The 26,729-nt window shown below is 37.6% G+C and overlaps 1 protein-coding gene across 3 annotated transcripts in view; it reads left to right on the forward strand.

Annotated features, from left to right (window-relative positions):
* Positions 1-26,729, forward strand: part of MYO1B (myosin IB) — a 114,702-nt gene that overhangs the window by 86,074 nt on the left and 1,899 nt on the right. Inside the window, exons 15-30 of one of the 3 annotated variants that reach the window (XM_087732574.1) lie at positions 704-766; positions 1,556-1,756; positions 3,875-4,101; positions 4,280-4,480; positions 5,732-5,825; positions 6,270-6,419; positions 8,520-8,588; positions 10,244-10,330; positions 10,619-10,705; positions 13,436-13,522; positions 16,718-16,792; positions 17,203-17,337; positions 18,242-18,348; positions 21,376-21,508; positions 23,104-23,256; positions 24,165-24,292. In XM_087732574.1, the coding sequence (XP_087588700.1) occupies positions 704-766; positions 1,556-1,756; positions 3,875-4,101; positions 4,280-4,480; positions 5,732-5,825; positions 6,270-6,419; positions 8,520-8,588; positions 10,244-10,330; positions 10,619-10,705; positions 13,436-13,522; positions 16,718-16,792; positions 17,203-17,337; positions 18,242-18,348; positions 21,376-21,508; positions 23,104-23,256; positions 24,165-24,292 (1,997 nt within the window). The remainder of the gene's footprint in view (positions 1-703; positions 767-1,555; positions 1,757-3,874; positions 4,102-4,279; positions 4,481-5,731; positions 5,826-6,269; positions 6,420-8,519; positions 8,589-10,243; positions 10,331-10,618; positions 10,706-13,435; positions 13,523-16,717; positions 16,793-17,202; positions 17,338-18,241; positions 18,349-21,375; positions 21,509-23,103; positions 23,257-24,164; positions 24,293-26,729) is intronic. The other 2 variants (XM_087732575.1, XM_087732576.1) reach the window with 2 other exon arrangements.

Consider the following 26,729-nt stretch of genomic DNA (forward strand, 5'->3'; position numbering starts at 1 on the left):
TGGTGAAACTCTTCAAACATCATTACTGCAGTTTGGTTCTTGAATGATATTTCAAATGCTCTGAAAAAAACCTAAACTGTACAGCAGAATGCAAATTAAGAATGAAATGAATATTTTCTTTTTTCAGTCCTCTGCCCTACCAGTGTTACCTCCTGATGCATTGGCATCTCATACTGGAAATTTTATCATTGATATTTGAAAAAATTAGGATATTAGCAATATCTGAACAACAGCCAGACTCTGGATTTTTCAGATGGTCTTATCTAAATTTAGCCCTCTTTCTTCCTCCCATTGAAAAACCCCAACAACTAAGAGCTTAGAAAATTTGATCTCGGATGCTTGCAGTGCAATGGTCTTATTTCCTTATGAGCGGTGGGAGCGTGGGCAGAGTGGTGCTGGGGCGGGCGGGTGGTGGAGGAGCGGCAGAGGAGCCTGGCGGGGCGCCAGGGGAGTGCATGGGAAGCTGACACGGGTGGGGGAAAGGAATGGAGAGCGGGTTTGGCAGCCACTCAAGGACAGTCATTTCGCGCAGATAATGTTAGTAGTAGATGATTGCATTTCTTTCTTTATAAATAAAATGTTTGTAAGCATATAGAATTAAATTTGAAAGTAGTATCTTAGTTAACTGCAATATAATTTAAATTGCCTAGAGGAAAAGCTCCCTTGATTGTTTTCCTGTTCATACTTTTTTTTTTTCTTATAGGGGATTGAATGGACTCATATTGAGTATTTCAACAATGCTATAATTTGTGACCTAATAGAAAATGTAAGTTATATTCAAGAACGTCTCTGAATAATTTTTTAGTGCATGGATTGAATTTAGCTGTAAAGGCTGTACGTATCCTCTCACACTTGGATTTTATAAAACAAGCCACTCATTGTAACAGTCATCTTACTTTGTATAGTAAAAGTTTATTTTACCAAAAAAAAATTTTTTTATAAGGCTATATGTTACTTTGTTAGAAATGTTCAGCAGCACCTATGCAGAAAAAAAACTCAAAAAACCCCAAAACTAAACAACCCTTAAATGTATACATTTAGTGTGGTTTTCAATAGCAGATATCACATGCTGCATTGTAAATAACACTTCTTTTTATATGGAAACTAGAAAACTCAATGACTTGTTACTGAGTGCTTTAGGTATAGAAAGTACTTGTATCTAATAAGAGGACTTCCCATGGACTTAGCACAGCAAGAAAGATAAAATTCCTTAACAATCGGAAAAGAACAGTTTTTAACCATTAACATAAACCGTATGCTGGTTTTACCCATAAACTGGCTACTTTCCGTTAAGTTGGAGTTTCTACAGTCTGAGTAAATGACACAAAATTCCAACATGAAGTTCAAGATTCAGATCTCTGAAGCAGTCTTTCAAAAACACAGATACCAAAAATCTGTTGGAAATGGGGATGAGGAAAAGAACCAAACATTGAGATGGCTTGAAGAACATTTTTTCTGGGTAGCAGAAGTCAAACAGGAGAGAGCGGTCTCCCTTTTATGCTGTGATGGAAATGTGATGGCAACCAACACTAAAGCTCTTGTCTTGAAACTTCAGAACCAAACTGGAATCCTGGCCATGCTAGACGAAGAATGCCTGAGACCAGGAACTGTTACTGATGACACCTTTTTAGAAAAACTGAACCAAGTCTGTGCCACTCACCAGCATTTTGAGAGCAGGATGAGCAAGTGCTCTCGGTTCCTCAATGACACCTCCTTGCCTCACAGCTGCTTCAGGATTCAGCATTACGCTGGCAAGGTACCTTGTGAAGCGGCGAGTACGCGGTGTTTGGAGGGTGTTGTACCTGTGCGAAGCCTAGGTTTGGTACAATGGCGAGCCTCTTCGTCCATTAAATGATGTTACAGTAATGAAGGAGAATTGCTTGAATCAATAGTTGATCGAAAAATCCAGACCTGTCTTAATCTTTTCCATCTTAAGCATAAGATGCATGGTTTGGGCTGGAAGGTTTTCAGAGATCATGCTGCTCTAGTTGAAATCAAGGGCAAGTACTTCTTTCAGCAAAGGAGAAAGATGTCCCACGTGCTTTGGTGGTGAACTGCTTGTGCTGCTAGGTCTCTGGAAATAAAAATGTTGTTTAGAATGACAAAAATTCACACACATCTGAAGGCAAGATATTTTGGAAAAACATATTCTTTGTCACTGAACTAGCTGAAGTCCTTAGTCATGTTGATGAGAAAGTGGAGTTTTTGTACATTTGAAGGAACTGAGTTTATTTTGACAGCCTGTGTACTTAAACAGATGGAAGAGAAAGCTATACAGAGGGCTTGCAAATGTATTTGCTTTTTACAACATAAGCAGTATGAATAAATACAAGTCTGATAGTTTTTGATGTACAATTCAGTATGACCTTTTACTAATGAAAATCAAAATAATTAAATTTGTAAAAAAAAAAGACAACTTATTTTTAAAACAAAAGTAAGCATAGGGATTGAAACTATACCTCTTATTTGAATCTGCTGAACTGTTAGTTTCACAGAGTAACGAATATTTGGGAAGTGTTTAATTTTGCTAGCACTGTTTAATACTTCCCTATTTTTTAATATTTTCTCAATCTTACAATTTTGAGTAGCTCAATAATGTGCTCATTCAGAATAGTGCTGGAAATGTCATACTTTCAGCCTTTGATGCAGCCATTCATTAACTTTACGTTACGTATTTGCTAAGACTATTTTGTAATTGCATATAATCTATCAGGGATTAATACTTAGATACTTCTTTGGTTGTCTAAATTCAAAGTGAATTGAAAATACTCCAGTGCTTTGAGAAGGACTGCAAACAGACTGTGTCTTAGCAGGCAGTGAGGGTCTTCAATTGTTATTGGCATTCACTTACCCACTGAGAAGTCAGTGAATTTCTCCTATTTTGGGAGGAATGTTGTCTTTCCGTACTCAGCTGAGAACATTTTGATCTAGTCACTGGAGAACAAAAGTTTGATGCTCCTTTTATGAAATATAAGCAAGTTCATATGAACAGTTTTTTTCAGTAGTGGCATTTACCACACCTGTCGGAAACAGAAATGTGTACTCCAAAGAAGAATGCTGCCTGAGTTCCCAGTCACTTGCTGTTGTGTAAAATATGGCTATGTCAGTATTAGTTTTATTCGGTATTCTGTGTACATAGTACATATCTACATAGAACTGAGAAATCACGAAGCTGAAGAATCTCTGTTACCAGCCAGATGATTTGTCACAATTAATCAAACTAAATTCCCTACCCTCAAAAATTAAAAAAGCCAGTAGCAATCTGAGATCTACATGAAGTTCCCCTGGACGCCTCCTGAGTCTCCAGCTGCAGGTCCGAGCTTTGCATTCATGCTTGTTGTCATTGGACTGTTTTCCTGGTAAAAGTCCTTTAAAATAACAGTCCCCTGAGGAGTGCACAGATAGCTGCTTGCTGCTGCCATATCAAGAGGTGATATTTCATATCTTGTTTTAGTTAGGCAAATAATGTAAGCATTAGTACTTTGAAGGGAAAGGGTATTTTTGGTGTTGTGATTAAAAGAGAGGGAGAAAACCTTTTTGTCAGCCAGAAAAAGATTATTTTGAAGTATTGGCAAGTGGTGTTGTGTCAGAGTTATCACAGAAGAAGGGTTTTTTCCATTTCAGAAACCAGAATTGATCAGCACAAGGAACTGTTAGCAGTGTGAGAAAATGCATCTTTCTCAGGAAGCATGTTAACAGAAATTTTATCCAACAAAAAGTCTTACAAATGTCAAATTTAAAATGAAAGCTGAAATGTCTTTCATTTGTTTTGGATAGTGAGAAAGAAGGAGAAATCAATTTCTTGGTTCAGTTTTGAACTGGCCTATGTTATAGTTCAAAACATGCTCTGATGAGACTCTTTTGTATTGTTCAGGTTATGTACCAGGTGGAAGGATTTGTTGACAAAAATAATGATCTTCTGTACCGTGACCTCTCTCAGGCCATGTGGAAGGCCAGTCACTCTCTTATCAAAGCATTGTTCCCTGAAGGTAACCCCGCTAAGATCAATCTAAAGCGACCACCGACGGCAGGTTCACAGTTCAAGGCTTCAGTTGCTACCCTGATGAAAAATCTTCAGACAAAAAATCCAAACTACATTAGGTAAATTACCCTGTGGCAAAGCTTTGCTGAATTTATGTTTGGTGAAGTTAAAAAAAAAAAATAAAAACAACTTGGTATCTAAGGATAAATTATTGAAATCTATGGTTTAAACTCACAATAACAGTTGTTGACACGTACAGTGCTGCAAATGAGTGTCCCTGTTCATTTCTCTTTCCAGGTGCATCAAACCCAATGACAAAAAGGCTGCACACATTTTCAATGATGCCCTGGTGTGCCACCAGATCCGCTACCTCGGTCTTCTGGAGAACGTCCGGGTCAGAAGGGCAGGTTATGCATTCAGGCAGGCGTATGAGCCTTGCCTGGAAAGGTACAAAATGCTGTGTAAGCAGACGTGGCCCCACTGGAGAGGGCCAGCCAGGTAGGAAAACATCAGTATTCTTACCTGTCCTGTTCCAATGATTGAAATTATTATCTTCCACATGTTCTGATTTTTTTTTTTTTTAATTTAATGAACTTTCAAGTATTTTAAAAGTAAATTAAAAACTAAGCCAGTGTGACTCAAGTATTTTACTTGTAAGTTGTTCCTTAGCATCTTGTTCCAGATTTTGGATGAGTTCATTCACTGGGAAACCTATACTTTTCAGTAGTCTAAAAATTACAGATCCTTGGCAAAGGAGATGATTTTAGTGATGAACTAATCTACTGATGGAAAAGATTTTGCATGTGAGCAAGGAGAGCACGTTGTTTTTACAATATATTGGGCCTGAAAGAAAATGGGGGGAGAGAGCAATACTGGAGTGGAATGAAAATGACAAGGAGGTCTGGAATGATCAGGAGGACGCTTATCTTTAATAACCAACTTTCAAAGTGTAGGAACACCCGTTTCTTTGAAGACAGTCATGCAATCTTTCTCTGTCCTTTCAAGAATAATTTTACATAATGATTAGTGAACAACTATGAGATAATACCTCTTGCAGGTCAATTGTGTTAAATACATGATTTTAAATTGCATAGTATTCGTATGTGTTTTTACAGATGATGTCTTGAGTAAACGAATGAGCTTCTTAATTCTTTTTACATGTGGCCACCAATAGCGTGATTTAAATTTATTTCATAATAGATTAATATCTTTAGCTACAATTTAAATCTTTAGGTTATCACGATAACAGTGGAAGTGCAGTATCGATAACAATAGCATTGTTACAATCCTCACAAAGTTCTGTGCAATTCCTCTCTTTTCTTTTTTGTTGACATTTATAAAATGCGGTTGGCAGAGTATGGAACATTAGCATTTGTCAAACTTGTCAGTCTTTTGTTTCACGTTTTGACGTTACTGTGAGAGCCCTTCCTTTTTTCTTTCTTTTTTTTTTTTTTTTAAAGTAAAATCATTATAGATGTAAGAGGAAAAATAGGCCATTGCTGCTGCAGATAAATAAAAATTGCTCTTTTTTTCATCGAATTATTCTGAATCTTTACAGTGATTATTCTTGCCTTTAGCTAAATAACCAGTGAGTAAATGAGTTAGGTTTTCAATCTTCTTATGTCAAGCACTATTTAAAAATTTAAAATATGCTTGCGTATACTTTCCATGAATTAATCTGTGAATATGTAAACTAAGAAGTTTTAGAGCTGGAGGTCATGTTTGTTAAGCTCATTTGCTTCTTATTAGGGCTGGAGTACAGGTTCTGTTTAATGAATTGGAAATCCCTGAAGAAGAATTTTCATTTGGTAGATCAAAGATATTCATCCGCAACCCAAGAACGGTAAGTGAAAAATGTCTTTCCCTGCAAAATCAAGCCATCTTTCATGAGGACAGCCTGTTATGAACTGCATAATTCACTAGCAGGTTACTACAGATTTTTCTAGATACAGTGCTTTGATATATTGCTGTGGAATATAGCATTAAAAAAGGCACTTTTTAATGTTAGACCCATTAAAATTGGTGTGAATCAAGACTCTACAATAGCTGTCAGCCTGAATTTAATGTGACTTTCATGCACTGACTTGTGGCAATGCATCTGCCACAAACCCTGTTGATGTATCTGCCTACAGCTCTGAAGATGAATAAACCAAAAGGTGTCTGAAGGGGGACTTGAATAAAGGAGAGATTTCTCTTACAATAGCTGTTCTTATGGTTTTTTTTGTCTTTTCTCCCCTACTGTTCTTCTTCCAACATCAAACAAAACCCTAAAAAACCTCACACCCAGCTCTTCAAACTAGAAGATCTGAGAAAGCAGCGGCTGGAAGACTTGGCTACTCTAATTGAGAAGATTTATAGAGGTTGGAAGTGCCGCACACGCTTCTTGTTAATGAAAAAAAGCCAGATTGTCATTGCTTCCTGGTACAGGAGATATGCAGTAAGATAATAGCCTTACTAAATGGGGGGTTCTTTTTATTGTGTATTATGTTTTTTCATATAACCTTGGTATGATATTTCATATAACCCTCATATGATATTTTTCCTTGATATGTATGGAGAAGTGTTGAAAGAATTCAATTTTACGTTAGTATTTAAGTACCAAAAATGTGACTAAAAGAAAATTTAGTTTCTAGAGACCTCTATTAAGTATTTAGTTTGTGCTTGTGCTTAAATAATTAAAAAGATCACCAGAGTCCTTTAGCTCTGGGAGAGCAGGATTTTGTGGCCCAGCTGGGAAGAGTCTTTTCTATTCAGCTAAAATGCTGTGCTGCCTAGCACTTAAAGTGCTCTCAAAACATATGGTTAATGTGTAAAAAATGTTCAGTAGTATATGTGTGCAATTCTGTGGATTTCAGTCATTCCTAAGGCTTTTTGTAGTTTTGCCTTATTTGGAACCTTTGCATTTAAGGCTCAAGAATGCTGCTTGGGAGGATCCCAGGGAGTTATTTTAATTATAGCTCAAAAGGCTCGTAGTTCAGTAGTTGTTACTGATACAGTTCTAAAACAGTTTCAAATCTGTTTCTAGACCGGGTATTCTGAACGGTACTGTTATATGACTCTCTCATGTCTTTTTGTCAGTTAGTAAATAACATTGGCTTACGTGATAAAAAAAGATTTACTGTTTTTAAGTTTTAAAACAATTCTTAAACCTCTCAGCTGCATTTTGTTATTGTGTGCATATCGAGAAGCTTGATAAAATATATGATACGGAAAGAAAGTATCTTCTTAAGCTGCAAGTTGCAGAATCGGCAATCACTGTTTTTCAGTTGATGAGTACTTTTGTTTATCATCTTGAAAGCCGTTAATGTTTGGTTCAGTTATCTTGGATAAATAGAGAAAAGTATCAATAATTCAGAAAAAGTATGAATAAATGCTTTTTCTCTGTAAAAACATGATGATCTCATACAATCTTAATGAATTAAAAATGGAGTTACCACAGCTAGATTGGCACAACTTTATATTTAATGAAATGAAAACAAATATGTGACCGAGTTTACATCATCGTTGATTTTCTTAACTGTAGACCTTTATGGTTCACTGGTGAAACATGGCAGCAATTGTCTTTGAATGCAGGATGAAGTCATAGCAATACCCTCAGAATTACTTACGGGTGATGACAGCGATATTTCCTCAGCCTCTTCATGGAGATGGAGTGCACCATTCTCCTAACCCAACATGACTGTTAGGCGCTGTGTTTTGGAAGGTTTCCTAAGGAATCCCTTGCATGAACAAAGCTTTTTGATACCTCCTTGGGCTGGAGGCTTGGCTAAAGGATCTGCAGACACTTGCCTGTCTGTTCCCTTGCAAGGCATGACAGACGTCAGTCATGGCATGAATGTGGCCTAGAGGGGAGTCTTTCTAGCTTGGCCACAGAGATGTTCACTGTAATTGAGTGGACTGACTGTGAAGTCTAAAAGCCTTTTTGCAAAGTCTGTCAACTGTTGTTCACTTAGTATAATGCTAACTGGAGAACTGAGCTTTTTAGAAGGAAAATGCTTGGCTGTCCAGGAAATTTATTGTTCGAACTGGCATACTTGGATAATATTCCAGCATGTCATTCAGGAACCCATGGGTTTTCTTTTTTCCTGTTCCTAAGTTATCATCAGCATTTGGTATTATAAAGGGACTGTGGGTAATAGGAACAGCACAAGTCTTACGAAAAGACAGCAAAAAGCTTAGCCAACAAACCTGAGCATTTGTGATGGTTTGTATGCTACTCTGGTGGTGGGAAAGAGAAATAAAGCTGTTACTGTTAGTATTTACTCCATGTCACTTTTGTGCTGCTGACCATGAACTTAGTGTTTCTGTAAACAGAGAGTGACATTGTCCATGCAGCAGTGTTGATGTGCTTTGTTTCCCCTCGAGTTGAACAGAGAATCTACGCTCTGTTCTGCTTGGTCAAAAATAGTTCACTTTTTACATTTAGTGCTTGCATCCTTAATCATATTTTCAAATGTTAGTAATGAAAGTTTTATTGTACAATATTTTACAATTGCAATATTCTGTTCTAAGCACCACATATTTGTTTCCAATACAGCAACAAAAAAAGTATCAGAAGATAAAGAGTTCGGCTATTATCGTACAGTCTTACATCAGAGGATGGAAGGTGAGTTTCCTGTTACTGCGGCTATGCCTGCATGGTGAGGTAAGGAGCAGGTCAGAAAACACATGCCTTCTGTCCACTGAGCTGTGGCTGTGCCGTAGCCATGGTGTTTGCCATAGAAGAGGCGAGTTTGGGATATCTGCTTGTGGCCTGGGATCTAAATCCCTGCAGGTGGTGTGAGTGGAAGGCTGGGACCACACTAAACTACTGGGTTATCCTTGGGGTGTCTTCTGCCAGAGAATTTGGAGAGAGGTGCCCTCTTTACATGGGCTTCAGGACTGGAGTGTGAATGCGTGAATCCGGTGTTCAGAGCAGATCTAGGTACACGCTAACCAGGCAGGCCAGCAGCTCCAGAGCGGGATGGTCCGGGGCTCTGCCACTGGGCTTATGAAAACTGTAACGTTGGACTGATTTGGAAGAAATATGTTGTGGTTGGTGGTTATTTTATGGTTAACAGGGTTGTCAAAGAATGAACAAAATTGAAAGCAGGCTTAAAATAAAGAGTTTGGGTGCCCTAGGCAGTATGTTACTTGGGTTGTCTTCAGTTCTCCTCTGTGTGCTAAGCAAAGGGGTGAAAGTGTGCTGTGCTCAACTTGGATTGAGCAAGTACTTTATCACTGTTTGCTTGCCCTCTACCTCAATTTGGTACAATTTTGCTTCTTCTCTGAGAGGTTTGTACTTTGTGAAGGGATAATCCTGCAGCCATAGTAGAGACTTAAGGAATGATGCTGTAATAACAGATAAAAATAAAGTTAACAGCTTACATGAAAGCAGCCACAGTGCTTAAAGCAACTACTTCTGTCCAGCTTCAGAAAAAATGTCCCTGGGCTCCTCTGTTTTCTTATTAACCTTTCTCCACCCCACTAAATGTGGCTTTCTCCTCTCTTTAGGGAAGAGAGAACTGCCTTTAATTCAGGAGTCAGTTCCCTTCCTGTCAGAAAGGGAAGGAAGGGGCTGCAGTTACTAGGTATAGTTATAAACAGCCCTCTTCTGCCCAGAAGGTTTTAAAGTTTGCCAGCACTAAGCTACCGTAATTTGATTTTGCTATTTTTCTTGATTTTTACTTTGTCTTTATTATTCTGTTTAAATGAGTTAAAAATATCCTTTCAGTCTAACTATTGACGTGCTGTCTTTTCCCATGAGCATTATTGGAAGAAAATTGGGTAAAAGCATCATCTCGGGTTATGGTTTTCCATTTGTCATTGGAGAACACGCTCTTTTGTGGTAGCACTGCCGTGGATAAAAGCCTGGTATGACAGCAACCTTAAGTGTGACCTAAAGCCAGGCAGTTTACTTGTGATTTATTCTTTATTGCAGTCTAAATGGATAAGACATATACTGTGTGGAGGAAAAGTATTATTGCCATTGTACAGACAGAGCTATAGATATCTCAGGTGATGCAACAAATCTGGGAGACAACTAAACATTGAACTAAGATCCCCTTGAACCACCAGTCCCAAGCTGTCACTTTTGCACAGAACCCTGCCTGGAACAGCGAATGTTAGGCTGCGTAGCATTAATTTATTTGCTTGGGGACTTGGAGGCATTGTGTTTTGGTTTTGCCCAGGTTTAGAGCTTGCAGTGCCTTAGTTTAAAATCATTAAGAAATTATATTTATTTATTTATTTGAATAAAATAATGTTTTCAATTGTTCGCAGGCTCGGAAACTTCTTCGGGAACTTAAGCATCAGAAGCGTTGTAATGAGGCTGCCACAATAATTGCTGCTTATTGGCATGGTACCCAGGTAAGAAAATGGCAACAAATTGTGGACTTAATTGTCTCTACATAGAATGAAGAAGGCCCTTCAGATAAAGTTATCTGGGAATATTTTCAGTGGCTTAAACTACTGATTTTTATGTTTCTCTTTGCTGCTAACATGTTTTAGCTGGTGCAATCTGGGAAGCTGGGACATGCTTTAATATTTGCTCTTTGTAGCGAATGGTTTCTTTCTTTCTTTCTTGCACCATTGTGAACTTGCAGTAACCTTTTCTTTCCTAAGCTTTTCTATATCCCATTTTCAAATGCATCACAGGCGCGAAGGGAACTGAGACGACTGAAGGAGGAGGCTAGAAATAAACATGCTATTGCTGTTATTTGGGCTTACTGGCTTGGATATAAGGTACTTCATGCACATATCACATGCCCCCCTTCATTACCCAACAACATCAACATTTAATCAGTAGTAAATAGTGAGAATTAATGACTAATACAATTGACTTAATATATAGTAATAGAGCATGATCATTGATTCCCTCCATTACCATTCATGCCACACTTAATAAATCTGGCAACATTCTGTATGTCAGGTTTTTGTAGAGTAGGAAATTCTTTGCATGGCAGCCAAGTAGTGATTTGCACTAACAAGCCATTAGACTAGATTAAAAATGACTAGACTACAGTATTCTCAAATTAGGAAATGCATTTAACTACATGTGAATATGCAAAGCATGGTTTGTGAGGGGAGAAACGGTTGGGTTTTTTTTGGTGTGTTATTTTTTCGCCCCCTAACAAGTGCTTTCAGTGACACTGTATTAGTGATCCAATTGAGATTTTCACCAGGCCATATGTTCTGCACTCTGGACAGTCTTCATTTACAAGCTCAAAGCAACGCTATGAAGTTTTATTAAGTTTTAGTTTTAATTGGTTTAATTGATTCTCTGGCTGTCATTTGAACCAGTAAGAAAATTTCAGTAAGTACAAGTAAAGCACGGTTTTATGACCTGAACTTTTAGCAGAAAATGATGTTAGTTTGCAATTCTAAACTTACAGCCCTAGAAAAATCCCAGGAATTCCAGCATCAGCTGTTTGTTTTCAGAAGCAAAGTCCCACTGAAAGATTCTTGCTAATCCCCAGCCTGCAGTTGTGGGTTATGTGAACATTTGAAATGCTGTTCACCAGAGGCCAAAAATTTATTGGTTTCAATTAATAAGTTCGTAGCTTAGTTGAAAACCATATTCAGTAAATATATTAAGTTTAAAACATCTTCCAGTTATTATAAAGGTTGGAGGGGTGGTGAGGGAGTGTTGTCAGAACACCTTGCCAACTAGATGGAGAAATGTGCTCAAATTACATCTGGAGTATAATGCTAAGTTTGGCCCTTGCTATTTTGATATAAATGTATTAGATTTCTAATGAAATGGCAGCCTTGGGAATCCAAACAAACATGTACAGAATTTCCCTCATACTAGAGAGACTTTGCATCTTTTTAGTTCTAGCTTGATATTTAGGTAACTATGTAGTTTGACAGACACACTGCTTCCTCTGCATTTATTTAAATGCAATACATTGATAATTTATTTTGTTTTTAACCAGAGTTCCTTTCACTAAAAAAATTGCTCAGTACTGCAGAAGTGATATTTACTCTCCTAGGTTTAAGATGTTCTTTTGAATTAAAAAGGACACATCCAGCAAGCAATGCAATAGTGTTAACTGTGTTAGAGCTCCTCGTTTAAATATTTAGTAGATTTGGATAGTTTTTAACTTGTTTTGGTAGTTATTTTTATCAATTGGCTCACAGGAATTTCATAAAAAATCGCCTCCTTATTCCTTAAATATAAATAATCTAAAAATATATATCTCTAAAGATGATAATCTAAATTGAATTAAGATTAGAAAAAGAATTACAGTATCTGATAAAAGATAAAACTTGTTATTGGTGTGATGTTTTATCTTTTCCCAGGGGAATATTTAAAGCAAAATTTCTGAAAGTTATCTTCAGAGATCACTTGCTTTAGCACACACTAAAAAAAAAAGCGCTATAGAACTCAAGTACTCCAGTTTCCTTCCTTTTCACAAGACAGACAAATACTTTTTGCTTTGCAGAGCTCTTGTTTTTACAGTGCTGTATAGTAGGGGCTTTTGTTCCAAGCAGATGAGTGAAAACATACTCTTTATGAGAGCCTATGTCTAACACAAATTAACATTTCTAGCTACATCAGAAAAGTGTAACTGGCGCAGGCTGGAACTGCTGTTGCACAAGTCTGTTTGACAACTTGACAACTTCAGATAGATGGCTAGAGCTGCTGTGACTGATCCTATAATACTGGAAGTCTTGATTTTGCTTGAGTGTTATCATCATATAACTGAATAGCAAATGTACTGGTATCTCCTAAAATGTTAGATTCTGTTAAGTTGCCCACACATGCCTTTGTGTTTAGAATACTTTGCAAATTGCTTTCCAAAAATGGGAATGATTGATTAAATGTAAGTAGGTGCCTATCTCTTTGTACATGAGGAAGGCACTATGTTTGGGGTGTTCACCTCTTCATTCCATACAGACAGACATAATTTACTAGGCTGGAGAATTTTTTTTTTAAAGTACATAAAGATCAAAATAAAAAATAACCTCCAGAATAAAAGCCCTCAATATAGTGCCAGTAATGCATCATTATGTACGTAATTTCAGAGTTGATTCTGTTCTGCCCAGGCACTTGCCAGTGGAAGAAGTGACTAGATAGAGAGATTTTAGTAAGTCTTGATTTTCATACACACCATTTTGATCATGCAACTGCAGGCAAAGTTCTCCATTAGAATCAAGTTACGAGGTACTTACCACTGATTGCGAGGTGTGCACGGAAGAGAAGATGGAAACACTGGTAGCAAATAATGGGGCTGACAAAATCCTTATCTGTACGTGCCACTTAAGCAGCAGTGGAGGCTTTTTTGACCTCCTGTCTGGCTTCACAGCAATTCCCACTGACACACGTTGGGTTTTAAAGGTTAAACGCTGTTCTTCCATCTTTCTGTATCTTGATTGTAAGTTGGCTGTTCTGTTTGGGAGAAGCCTTTTCCTGGTCGTTGTGCTATCTGCATCGGGCTGTCTCTTTTGTTCACTATCTAAACCTTTTAGGCTCGAAGGGAATTGAAACGCTTGAAGGAGGAGGCTAGGCGTAAGCATGCTGTTGCAGTCATTTGGGCTTACTGGCTTGGACTGAAGGTACTTTCTCAAACACTCCTGTCTGTCAACATGAACTCAATAAAGCGTGGCATCTTACTAACACTTAATAAACAAGCCGTTATGTGGGCTAACTAGCAGGGATGATTTTTACACAGAATTACATTGCTTAATTTTGTCCATGGACTTTACTGAAAAATTCATGAGCTGAAAATGCCTCATTTACAGCAATATTTAGGCATCAGGTGTTTTTTGTCAAAACAGGAATTTCAGTTTTCAAGCAAAAGACAAATGTCAGATTAAAGGGACTCTATTACGATTATTGACTTAAAAACCTGACCTACGTTGGCAAAGATCCTATCCAGAAAGATTACAAGGATGTATTTTCTTATTGTGACCTCTGCTTGATTGAATGGGAAGTAGGGTGGAGCTGTCTGACTCTCAATGCTGCTCACGTTAGACCCCTGACCCCAGTGTCGAGGGCATGGTGTCAAGCTAATGATAATGTCCTGTTGCTTCCATCAGCCTTTTTAGGGCATGGCATTGTGTGCAGCTACTTATGGCTTGTGGTAGCCATGAATTCCCAGAAAAAATTGAGATGTACAAGAGTCTCTTGTTTTCTGTCCCTTGCTTTCCAAGGACTGGTTGGCAAAAGAAGACACACTTGTAATCTGGAAAAATGTAGTTCTGCTCTGTAAATAGACTATGAAAATGGCATCTTGAGATGTTTCAGGTCTGGCATCTTGAGATGTTTCAGGTCTGTGCCCAAACGATTTACATAATAGTGTTCAAACATAGTTTTACAGATGCAGTCCTGAAGAACTGCGGAAATCTAAATCAGTTTTGTTTGGCGGGGTGTCACGTTTGCTAATAGGGATATTGTAGAATACAGAAGTATAAAAGGAAACAGTTTACTTGATAATGCAAAGTCCAGCTCTTGTATTCTCATACTTATTCTAACAATGATGAAATGGGAAAAATAGTTACAAAACGTATAATTGTATATAATATATGTATATTATGTATATAAAAATATCCATTACAATACCTGCATGGAAACCAGAGCTGGAAATACAAAGGAGCCATTTTAAGAAGTCATTCTGCAGATCAGAATCACACTTGAGGTACTTGAGACCCACTGCCAAAGTTGGTCTGTTTTTATGATTTTAAAACAAGAATATGTCCCTCCTGAGAACTCAGGAGCTGTTTTATATCAAACAGCGGCATTTAAATGAAAGCTGATGAATCCAAAACCTTTAAGGCACATTAGAGCAGAAATATGTTTCTGCCTTTCTGTGGTGTGGTTTTTCGATGTATTTTTTAAATAGTGTAAGCAGCACTTCTATCTTACCTGAAACATGCAGATTTTTCTGAACAAGAACATAGTCTGCAGTTCCAATATACCACTGTTACCACAGGCAGTTCTCATTTGTCTGATGGCAAAGTATTTTCACCCATGGCATACAGAGGTGAAGATTTAAAGTTGATACAAGTGATCAAGATTAAACCATTAATTCTTGAGTCTTTTTTTTTTTTTTTTTTAATTGTATGATAAGTAGATTTTAATAGCATTTGCGGTACTTCCAGATTTAGGCTTTTCTGGAATGGCTTGCATTTCTCAGTGCTTGCTTTGCAGCTTCCCTGCAGCGCCAATAGGATGTGTGGGTGTATATTAGTCCCTTTGTTCCAAATTAATTTGCACACCTTGCAGCTCACAAAGAATAATATAAACCAACATCATTAAAGAGAGTCTATGAGAACATGGTGAGATTTGGGATGATGGTGGTTGGAGTGGCTTTGAGTGTGTTAATTTCCATCCCTGAATAATAAATAAATTATATACACTAATTATAGAGCACTAAACCTTAGAGAAAATCAGTGAATAAGAACTCTAATAATTTTTTTTATAAAGTGAGGGGGGAAAAAACTATGTGCTGTATTTGCATAGAATGAAGACAGCTGAATGCTGTCAGTTTTGTTGATGCATCTTAATGTGTAATTAAGCAAAACCTATTTATCTATGGGGTTTTTTTAAATCCCAGAATGGTGACAGATTCTTACTTTAAAAATGCTGGCTTATCTTAAAATGCATGACACTCAGTGTGGGGCAGAAGGTGTGCCAGGGTAAGCCAAGCAAACTTTTTCTTCTAAGTTGATGTGGGTTTTGCCTCTATGGGTTTCCCTTTATTTTCTGGTTACAGTGAACTCAGCAACACATAGCAAGTTAGCTAAAACCACTAAATTTGCTCTGGGGTAAATTATGCAAAGCCACGATGTTTTCCCTGGGTTTTGCTCAAAACTTTTAACAGGTGTGTTGCAGGCTATGCCAAAGTTTGGGGAGAAAAAAAACCAAACAACCTAGGGGATGTTTCAGCTAACTTGACGTGAGCCTGGGCTTCTCATAAAAACTGCAAACCGGTTGTGCTTTCTCTCAGATTGGGTTTTCTGAGGGGGGGAATTTAGATACTATGCTAATTAGCCCTGATAGAAATACCAAGGGCGAAACAAGTACTCTGAAACTTGCATTTACAAGCATGTATAAAAAATAAGTATCACCTGCAAAAATGGTTTTCAGCGATCACTTTTTTTTTTTTTTTGTAATAAATTTTAGGAGCAAATATCAAGCTTGCTGATATTAAGCAACCTTTGTGTTGATTCGCTGCTCTCATCAAGCACCAAAACCTTATTTTCCTTTTGGAATGAAGACTGCTTGTGTGAAAAGAGTTTTTTCATGCATAAGTCTGCTCTGGGAAAAAAATCCCTTTTTTATTATAGAAAACTCTGTGTATTAAGAATCTTAAATGAGAAGAACAGAAACAGTTCATCAGTTAACTGTGTAATTAACATCAGTGTCACTTCAGACACAATAAAATATGTATCACTGATGATATCTCACTTTTTCCAGTCCAGCTTTATGCAAAAGCCTATGAAAAGAGATTCATGCTGTGAATTCAACAATATTTGAGTAGCTTGCCTTTCCAGAGGAAAGTATTTCAAATTCTATGTTAAATTTGCAACTTACTATATTCAGGTCATCCGAGGTAGCTTTCTGACCTCTTGGTCCATGGTCTGCTTCATATATTTTCAAGTGTACCCAGTTAGTGTTCCTGTTTCAGGGAACACTTTGCATGTTTGTATGCTTTTTTAGTATTTTCTGCCATAGAGCTTTATAAAAAAGTACCTGTGCAAACAAATTATGTCTTTGAATTCACTTTGAGGGTTTGTTTAACTTTTCAGGTCCGTAGAGAGTACAGGAAATTCTTCAGAGCCAATGCTGGAAGAAAAATTTATGAATTTACCCTTCAGAGACTTGTATGTATATATCCGTACAAAGCACATGTACATTTTCTGTGTTTTAAATTTTTGTCTTCTAGCAAAAGTAACAGCTATCTTATGGCCTCGATAGTCTTTGTAAGGAAATGTCCAAGCTAAGCATATGGAAAATTGACAACTTAAATATTCTGATGTTGTAAAGAAAGGATAGTGATAGTGTTTTGAAGGTGTGGGAATGGCACTAACTAAGCATTTGCCTCACTTGTATGATATCTGAATCTGCATTTCTCAATGTACCTGGCTTTTTAAATCCATATTCAGGTTTATGAAAGCTGCGAGTTGCCGTTTGGTAACTGCTTTTAATCACAGAGCATCTGCTTTTCCTTGCTTATTTCAATAACTCTGGTATTTGAACATTAATAAAACATCTTGCTTCAATTTTATCACAGATGCAAAAATACTTCCTGGAAATGAAGAATAAGATGCCTTCTTTATCACCAATAGACAAAAACTGGCCAGCGAGACCTTACCTTTTCTTGGATTCAACTCACAAGGAACTAAAGAGGATTTTCCATTTGTGGAGGGTAGGGCACATTGTGGTTCAGTCTATACAGAACTTCATCACATGATTTTCAATAGTTTTGTGTTGCTCATGAAGAGCCTATTTTTAGGTTGTATTTCTTCCCGTTCCAGACAGGATATTTTATTTCTTTGGAAGAAGTGTGTCTTTTGATCATTGTCTTTGGCCTGCAAGGGGTATAACTATCCTGCCTACTCCTTTTTGGGGCTAGGGAGAGAGGATTGCTTCCTGCCATCAGCTTTTAACTTAATAGTCAAGCAGTAAGCCTGCTGCCTGTTAATTGGTAGCTTGTAATACTTGTGTCCATGGCCAGGACTGGGACTGGCTTAGACCAACATTGGAAGTATCGGGTGGAATTTTTTACTTACGCACTGTGGTTAGCTGAAATTTGTTTTGCATCTTTGGATGGAGAGAACAGCGAGAATCTGTATAAGTGCTGATGAGACATTTTACTGATCTTGTGGGCTATGGTTTCTGTGAATTGTCAAGGAACAGTTTTTCTTTCTGCAAAATTCATCCTCTCAGCTATGTTTTGTTCTTTCTGTCTGTTTACATAAACTTCCACAATCATGGAACTATATATGTTTCTGTGGACCTTTTTAGCCCAGTCTTCCAGTGATGGGTATCTGACAGATTAAGCTCGTGTTCAAATTCAGCATGCTTAAATGATATGTTTTAGAGATTATTTTTGCTGTAATTCAGAAGGATCTAGAATGGCTGAGGAGAAAAACACCTCTGCTGTTTGTTACTGTGCTACAGTGGCATGTAGGATGGAGCTGAGTCACTTCAGAAGTATACAAAGAATGTGCATCTTGAGCAATAAGCAACCATTAGTCTGTGGTACTGCTGCTTCAACTCAGATTTGGAAGGATAATTTTTTGGTTTGTTTAATATATCGTGTTTTGTAGTGTAAAAAGTACAGAGACCAGTTCACAGATCAACAGAAGCTTATATATGAAGAAAAACTGGAAGCAAGTGAACTTTTCAAGGACAAGAAGGCTTTATATCCAGCCAGGTAATGACTTATTCTGCTGCTTTTAGTGTACAATAAATCCAATATACTTACACAGATTTAGGAAACTAAGCAAGATTTTGCTTTTTATCTTCCACAGGAAAGTGCATTTTCCTTGTCTGACAATGTCCCTCCATCATTTTACTTTACAATCCTGGAAATTGACCTCAGTTTGCTTCTAACTTAGATGTTATACTGAGCATTTCTGTCCAGAAGCCATGATGTTTTGTTGTTCTAACCCCCCATGACCTGTTCACATCGTAAAACTTTGGAGAAGTTGTAGAAAGGAGTAACTCTCACCCTTTCCCCTAGTTTCCATCACGCTGGTTCCTGGAACCAATAAATGTAGAGGGAACTGAAAGGCTCTAAGTGACAATGTCACTCCCAGATGAGGCGTGCCAGGGAGCTCTCCTGTGTTCAAACGTAGGACATTCAGCATAATGCTCTAATGTGAAGACTAGGTAATTTAAGAGTTAGATACGTTGGTAGATACCTTTTTGAAAGGATACTTCAAAAAAAAAAAAAAAGTGCTTAGAAGTTCATTTCCATTTTAGAATCTTCTTTTTTTTTTTTTTTTTTAAATTGGAGACTTTTTAAAAATATGAAATCTCTGCAAATAAGTACTTTGGTTTCTCAGATTATTGAGTTCTTGAAAACTTGTAAATTCTTGTCATTGCTATCTACAGAGCTAACATTACTCCGTTACTCAAAGTGCAATAGTATCTGATTTTACGTAAGGAATGCACTTTTTTTTTTGCATGCAATAAAACTGACAAAATAGAGATCTGATGTCCTTGAAAGAAGTTGAATTGAACTTTTTAAGTGAATATGAGCTTAGAAATTGTGTTTTTCTTGCAAACAAAGGTCTTGTCGATCTCAGGAGAGTTTTCTTTTAGAAGCCATAGTTTGAGCACAGCAGGAGCAAGGCACTGTAAAGCGAGAAGCAAGGCTCAGTGGAGGAAGGAACAGGAATCTGCAAGGGTTGATGAGGGCAGTTCAACGCATGGACAAGCTCTGCTTGGATGTTTGTGTGTTTTATTGGTTTTGTTTTGTTTCATTTTTTATTGAGACATTTCCTTTTTTCCTGTAATGGGCTCAGTATATGTTTCTCTTTCTTCCCTTCAGTAGATTACTTATTTAATGGCTGTATATGTTAGCTTGTGGTTTGTTCCTTATTTGCTTTGGGACGTCTTTTTATGCTGCTGGGAAAAAGAGAAAGATGCTGCCTTTGGACTTTTCTGGAAGCAAGCAGGTTTTTTTGCTTTGAGTCAGTATACTTCTGATCAGTGTAGAGCTCCTTGGGAAGGAAGGAATTTTATTTATATCCCTGGTTTGGTACTTTTTACACCAAGACTGAACAATGAAATATTATACAGCAAAATATATATCTGAATTACTTTTTATCCAAGACATTCTTAAGTGGTATATGTGATAGAGGGTAACTGTTAATTCATTTCAGTTTTAGCTTGTAAGTCATTAGTGTTCGTTTAGGGACAAAGTCCACATGGAATCTACAGTTTTGGTGACTGTGGTTTCATAATGTTAATTAGTAAAAACAAAAAAACCACCAAAGCTCGAACATGGTAGAAAGCTGGAATGCTTTCCCCACCCGGCACTCATTTAGAAACATTTCCATCTCTTTTTGTCTTGTATTCAGAGCTGATTAGCTCCTGTTGTTTTTTGTTTTTTTTTAATTGTCCTAAGGGTGTAGGAAATCACTGTATAAAGTTTCTGATTAGTTAGTATGATAATGATTTATAGGATGTGGCTAATTTTCTGTGTGTAATATAATTATTTAAGAAGAAAGAGGGACTTCTTGTGAGTACTAAAATACCAGTACCCTTCCTTTTCTCTCCCATCTCCCCATGTGCCAGAGATGCAATTACAAAGGTATTGCTATTCCACATAATATGTTGGTTCCTCTTGGGCTCTAGTCTTGGCGAAGCTTTGCATTTAGTACATTGACTGTAATTTAATCAAAGTGGTTAGTTAAAGGGACTTCCAAACAAAGCAAGCAGCAACTGTATTCACCAGTTCTTACCTGATCACGAAGCTGTTACTGTATAACCCTGAGGTGGACAAAGGTGGGGTGATTTGCAAGCGCAACAAGTATTGATGAAGAGCTGGTACACATTCAACACACAGCAGATCTTGAAGGCAAGTTCTTGTCTGTCACTGTGAAATACTGTGGAAGAGCAGAGGTGGCAGTCCTACTGAAGTCTTATTTCCTCTGTTTTCACAGAGACTGCTATTGGGTGATTTTAAATCAAAATTGATTGCATACGCAAGGACGTACTTGTGTCTGATACCCATAGCAATTTGGCCCATTTAATTGGAAAATGTTGCCAGAGCAAGGAAAAAAAAAAAATCCTATTACTGTCTGTGGTGATAAATTTCTTTATTCACCATCACTGTGCTGTTAATGTGTACAAGATTCTGTGTCTAATACACATACCGTTTCTTACCCCTCCTCCTCCTTTCTTCTTTCTTCTGGGATAATGTGCTGGGAGATATATCCACACTACTCTGTAGCAATTCCCGAGTTATTTTCAGCTGATGTAGTATGCCTGCACAGCACAGATTGATGCCAACACCACTGCACTGAGCGAACGGTGGCACCGACCTGAAAACTCTTGGCGCAGAGATTGGGGGGCTGCAGCTTTCGGCTTCTCAGCAGGATTAAGGACAATTGTGCTGCATAAACAAACACCATGCTAAGAGCTCTGTTTGCGTTCAATTATGTATTGCTCTAATTATTCTGTTACACAATTGCAAATTATTTTGCATTGCTGTTGTTTAAAACAGGTAGAAATTGTGAGTAGAGGTTTCTGGGTTGATCAGAGCATTCTTTCGCTAAAAATCAAAGTTTATCAAAGTTTAAGGAAGCTTCTGGTAGTGTAGAGTCATTGAAAATGATATTTGGTGCATCTCCTGGCTCCACGAAGTCTGAAGCAGAACGTGATGGTTTCAGGAGGTTTACTTCTTCCCTGCGATTCATATTTAACTCGTGTCTCTCTTTTTGTTGGGCAGTGTTGGGCAGCCATTCCAAGGGGCTTACTTGGAAATCAGCAAGAACCCCAAGTACAAAAAACTTAAAGATGCTGTGGATGAAAAGATCATTATTGCAGAAGTTGTGAATAAGATCAATAGAGCTAATGGGAAGGTAATAAAATGGCATTGCTTTATCCAGAAGGGTAGATGATTTTTGTTATAAATAAGCTGAGAGGGAGACTTGGTTTCTGTCATGTAATAGTCTGAGGATTTAAAAAAATGCCTTTTTTTAAGGGCAAGATTGGAAATGTTGGATTTATGTAAACTGGTGATTTTAAGCACCCATTTTAAATTTACATAAAGATTACTAAAATCTTGTTTGGGTTTGTAGTTTTCAGTGACTTTTTCAAACAAAAATGGCATCTCATCAACTGGTAACAGGCTGTATTGATTCACAACTAAGTGCAGTCTCTGTACCAAACTTAGATCTACTATTTGCCAATTGAAGAAAATAAATATTTAGATAATATTGTTATTGTTCAAGTATTTAGAAAACTTAACCTTTCAAGGTTCACACTGTCATTCAAGCTCCTGATTATCACATTTTATTATGTTTTAAAATTGTGAGTGGCATACTGTGCTAGCTTTGCCTGTCTTCTGATTGATATCAAAAGCTTTTTGGAGTGAAGAGGCAAGCTTCTTGTATCATTTGAATAAAGTTGTTAAATAAGCTGGGTACTTTTTTATTCTGCCAACACAGAACTTGTTTTGCATTTAAATTATACTTATTAAAACAGGAAGTATTATCCTCCCTTAGTAAATGTAATTGTTTTCACTGTATCTGTCTAAATATTAGAAGTACTAGATCTCAGCTTCTCAGATGTAGATGTCATTTATGCATTTGTAGGAGTAAAATTAGGTTGCCTGTTGTTGATGCCAAGTTAATTTTCTGGTTTAGAAGGAACTAATTAAATGAAGACAAAATCTTTCCTGTAACTGCATAGGCTACAGCTCTCCAAATTTAAAAAACAAAAAACAAAAAAACCCCAACAAAACCAAAACAATTAATCATGAGCTGTTCTGTGTGCTTAAGACAGCTACTTCTTAATTATAGTAGTTAAGATTTCATTATTTAAAATTTTACAGGACAAAAAGCTATATGTCGATTAAGTTCTCATTTTTCTTTCTCATTACTTTCTAAGATGAATTTAAGAACACACATTGATGCTTTAAAAATATTTCTCGTTTGAAAATATGAATGTGTATCCTCCTAAAGAATAATTCCACTAGATAAAGGGAGGACAATGTAACACTGAAAATACCTGCGTGATTTGTGTTTTTCTGCAACACAGTTTTGGTGAATAACAGTAAATAGGGAGGCTTAGTCCTGAATTGGCTATCACTGAAAAGGTATGTTGGTTTTCCTGGGGATTGACAGAGCATGAGAAATGAGGTTATCCTGATTTGCATAGTTTCTGAGTTTCAGTTTCTGAATTTTATAACTGTAAGCTAGTAATTAAAGGAACTGTTTATATCTAAGCATATGTGCCCAAATGAGCTAAGCTTCTCAATCTATAATTAGACACATAAATAAATTTGACCGGATTTTAACTGATCTGCAGCTTTTACTGAACATCAAACGTTCATGTTTACTAATGTGGTCCAAGCTTATTAACTCTATGAACTTCTTGTAGTCTTAGTAGGTGCTCAACAAAGACCGGTTCTCTGTTTATATAGATAATGGTTTGCATTTCTGTATTTTCACAGGCTACATCCAGGATTTTCTTATTAACCAAAAATAACGTTCTTCTTGCGGATCAAAAATCTGGTAATATCAAGTCAGAGGTTCCACTGGGAGATGTTACCAAAGTGTCCATGAGCTCCCAAAATGATGGCTTCTTTGCAGTGCACCTCAAGGAGGTTGGTTACAACTTTATAATACAATAATTTGACTGTTTTACATGCAATGATATAAAAAATGTTTATTAATTGTCTTGTAGCATTAAATTGTAGTGGTTAGCTTGTAGGTTTAGAAGTTTATTGAACTTTGCCATATCTGCAAAAACTTTGATTTAAAACTACTGAAGCCAAATGAGAACAGTTACTACATTACGAACGATCATTTCCTTGTGCAAATTAGACTGCATGCTTCACTTTAGCCTCTTCAGGATTGGAGTTTTCCATTTGTAATACAGGCCTTTAATCTGGTTTGGAGATCTTGTGGCAATGCTTTCCTTTTTAGCTGCTCATACAATTCTTCCTGACACACTAGCATAATATTTCTCTTCTTTATGGGATGCCAAGAAATCCACGTTATGGCACAGCTAATTTGGTTACTCATTTCTGAAGAACTTAGTTCAGTGCTATATTTGCTTCACTGCTAAAATCATTAAGCTGGCATTTGTAGTCTAGCTTAAATGGATTTGAAGAACGTCATATATGTATCTTTTCACACTGACCACCTTCATCCTAACACTGGTGTTGGCAATTGGTTTCTATTCCTTTCCGAAAAGATTGTGAGCTTGCCGCGGTGTAGCCAGAAGAGGGATACAGAAACACTACAGTTTTGTAGGACAGATGAAGGTGACCCTCCTTTAGGGTCGGGAGGGGTTTTTAACTTTCTCCACAGGTTTGCTGTTTATTTGAGAGTGAATTTCATTTTGATCCTATACGCTGCATCGCATCCCTATTTAATTTACAGATAAGAGACTCTTGTTTCATTGCACTGGGAAGAGAACACTCTTTGTAAAACCCCCTGCTTGGCTGTCGTTTAATATTTTTCATATTCTAGGTTTTGGTAGTCCTAACTACTTTCCTTTCTGTTTCAGGGTTCAGGAGCAGCTGGTAAAGGGGATTTCCTGCTCAGCAGCGATCACCTTATTGAAATGGCCACTAAACTTTACCGCACTACTCTCAGCCAAACCAAACAGAAGCTCAACATTGAAATATCTGATGAGTATGTTTCTTGTTTGCTTAGAAGTGCATTTCCTTCAATGCAACATGCTAAAAAGTCAAGTATCTAATGTTAGAAAAACAAAACACTGTTGTGTAACAAGTATTTCTTTTCTCTTGACAGAATACTTGTAAATAAGGATGGAATTTTCAATGTGTACTCATTTCTAGTATTCATTTTGGCTTTATTTCCTTGAAAGTCATTAGAGAAAATGTGCTTTTCTTAAGGTAGTTTCAAATAGGGCTGTGAAGCAGAATTGCTGCTGTAGAAATAATTAAGAGATAGTACATTTGAGAGAACCATTTTGTGTGTGACTGAAAAGTTTACATACTCCTATGAGATGTTTATCAATTAGAGCGGACACCAGATGCCAAGTTCCAGTGAAAACAACCAAAACAGAATGAAAAGCTCCTCCTGAAACACACATAATGATGGTGCTACTAATGTAGGTCTATAAAGCTCTACATTCTTTTGTGAAGGTGAAAAATATATTATTAAAATTCCTGCTGACAGTGTTTGAACCACCTATTGTTGGTTTGGGTTTTTCTGTTGTTAAAAAGTTTTGTTTGATAAAAAGCTTGCATCTCAAATCAGTATTTCTTTCTGCTTGGTTCAGTTTCAGATTTTGGCCTTAAGTAAGGACTGCACTTGCAGCGTTTACGCCCATGCAATAAAAACATTTGTGTGTGTGTGAGCTCCTAAAGCCTGCTGAGTGAGAGTCCCTCACTTAGTCCGCTGTTGTTATACACTCAGTTTCTTGTGTGAAGTGCCCCCTGATTTCAGCAGTGTTGCTGTGGTAGTTTTGCTCATTTTGAATAAAGAAGAAAATTTGGAACCCTGTAACAATAGTGAAATAAAATTTCCGTAGGCAAAAATTGAACCTTTTATCTGGCTGCACAGCACTGCTTGTATTCTAGAGTCATGGCGAGTACCTTTTGTATCTGTTCAGATTTCAGGGTTTATTTAAAGGCTACTTTTGCTGTTTCCTTGAAAATGACATATGCCATTTTTCTTTGTTCTGTTACTAGATGTGATTTAATTAATCAAGGGTGTGTTTTTTAGCCTCTGAAAGAGTGTGGCTGTCCCTAGTAAGATTCTAGTTTAATGATGGCTGCAAAGGAATAAACTACTAAACCAAAGTTTAAGCATGCATTGCACTAGTCTGGATTGCCTGCCTGCCTGCCTGCCTTAGGTCTGGAAAACTGTGCTTTCTGGGAGTTTTGCATTTTGGGATGTGTTTTTGTTTCTTGTCTTGCAGATTAAAAACATTCAAGTGTGTATTGCTATTGAGTTTATCCAGACTCAATAATTTTAAGTCGTTTGCTTCTTTTTTAGCAGTTTCATCTCTGTTGATGGTGAAGCGGTACTCTCTTCTCCCTGCTAGAGCTTAGATACAAGCACAGCTAGGAATCGAGGAGAAAATGTGGCCTTACTTTGACTACTGTACACTACTTTTTTGGGAAGAGGGCTTATATAAGTAAAAATGCTGTTGATCCAGGGGTATGTCTAGTAAGAGACATACTGTTTATATATATAATATTGGAGCAATGGGTCTAGGAAAATCATAGAATCATAGAATCGTCAAGGTTGGAAAAGACCCTTAAGATCATCAAGTCCAACTGTTAACTTATCACTGCCAAGTCCATCTATACCATGTCTCCAAGCACCGTATCTATCCGTTCTTTAAATACCTCCAGGGATGGAGACTCAACCACTTCCCTGGGCAGCCTGTTCCAATGCTTGACCACCCTCTCGGTGAAGAAGTTTTTCCTAATGTCTAACCTAAACCTACCCTGGCGCAGCTTGAGGCCATTTCCTCTCGTCCTATCACTCGTTACTAGGGAGAAGAGACCGACCCCCACCTCACTACAACCTCCTTTCAGGTAGTTGTAGAGAGCAATAAGGTCTCCCCTCAGCCTCCTCTTCTCCAGGCTAAACGACCCCAGTTCCCTCAGCCGCTCCTCGTAAGACTTGTGCTCTAGACCCTCCACCAACTTCGTTGCCCTCCTCTGGACACGCTCCAGCACCTCGATGTCCTTCTTGTAGTGAGGGGCCCAAAACTGAACACAGTACTCGAGGTGCGGCCTATGCACCGGATGCTTGCATGGCTGGGAGTGCTGAACAAGTTAATCTTTGGGCGTCTGGGCTGTTCAGCAGGAAAGCGGGACCGAAGGGCAGCTCGGCGCAGCAGAGGCCACTTCCTCCCCTGAGCTCTGCCGTCAGCTTGATTTGTGGTTTCCGGCTGGAGAACAAATTCTTTGAAGTTTTTGGCCTCTGCTGGAGGACTTTTTAAGGATGGTAAAAGAGAAAAGCTGCTGTATTACAAAGGACTTTTTAGGTCAGCAACCGCTGCGTGTGAGCCAGAAGGCAGCACTGCCCTGTTTATAGCTTTTAATCTTGCTATCCAGATCAGTGAGAAGTTTGAGGCTCCACAGGAGCC

Source organism: Nipponia nippon, unplaced genomic scaffold (genome assembly GCF_047370975.1).
Source record: "Nipponia nippon isolate SJK-2023a ecotype South Korea unplaced genomic scaffold, ASM4737097v1 scaffold_5, whole genome shotgun sequence".
Classification (NCBI taxonomy): Eukaryota; Metazoa; Chordata; class Aves; order Pelecaniformes; family Threskiornithidae; genus Nipponia; species Nipponia nippon.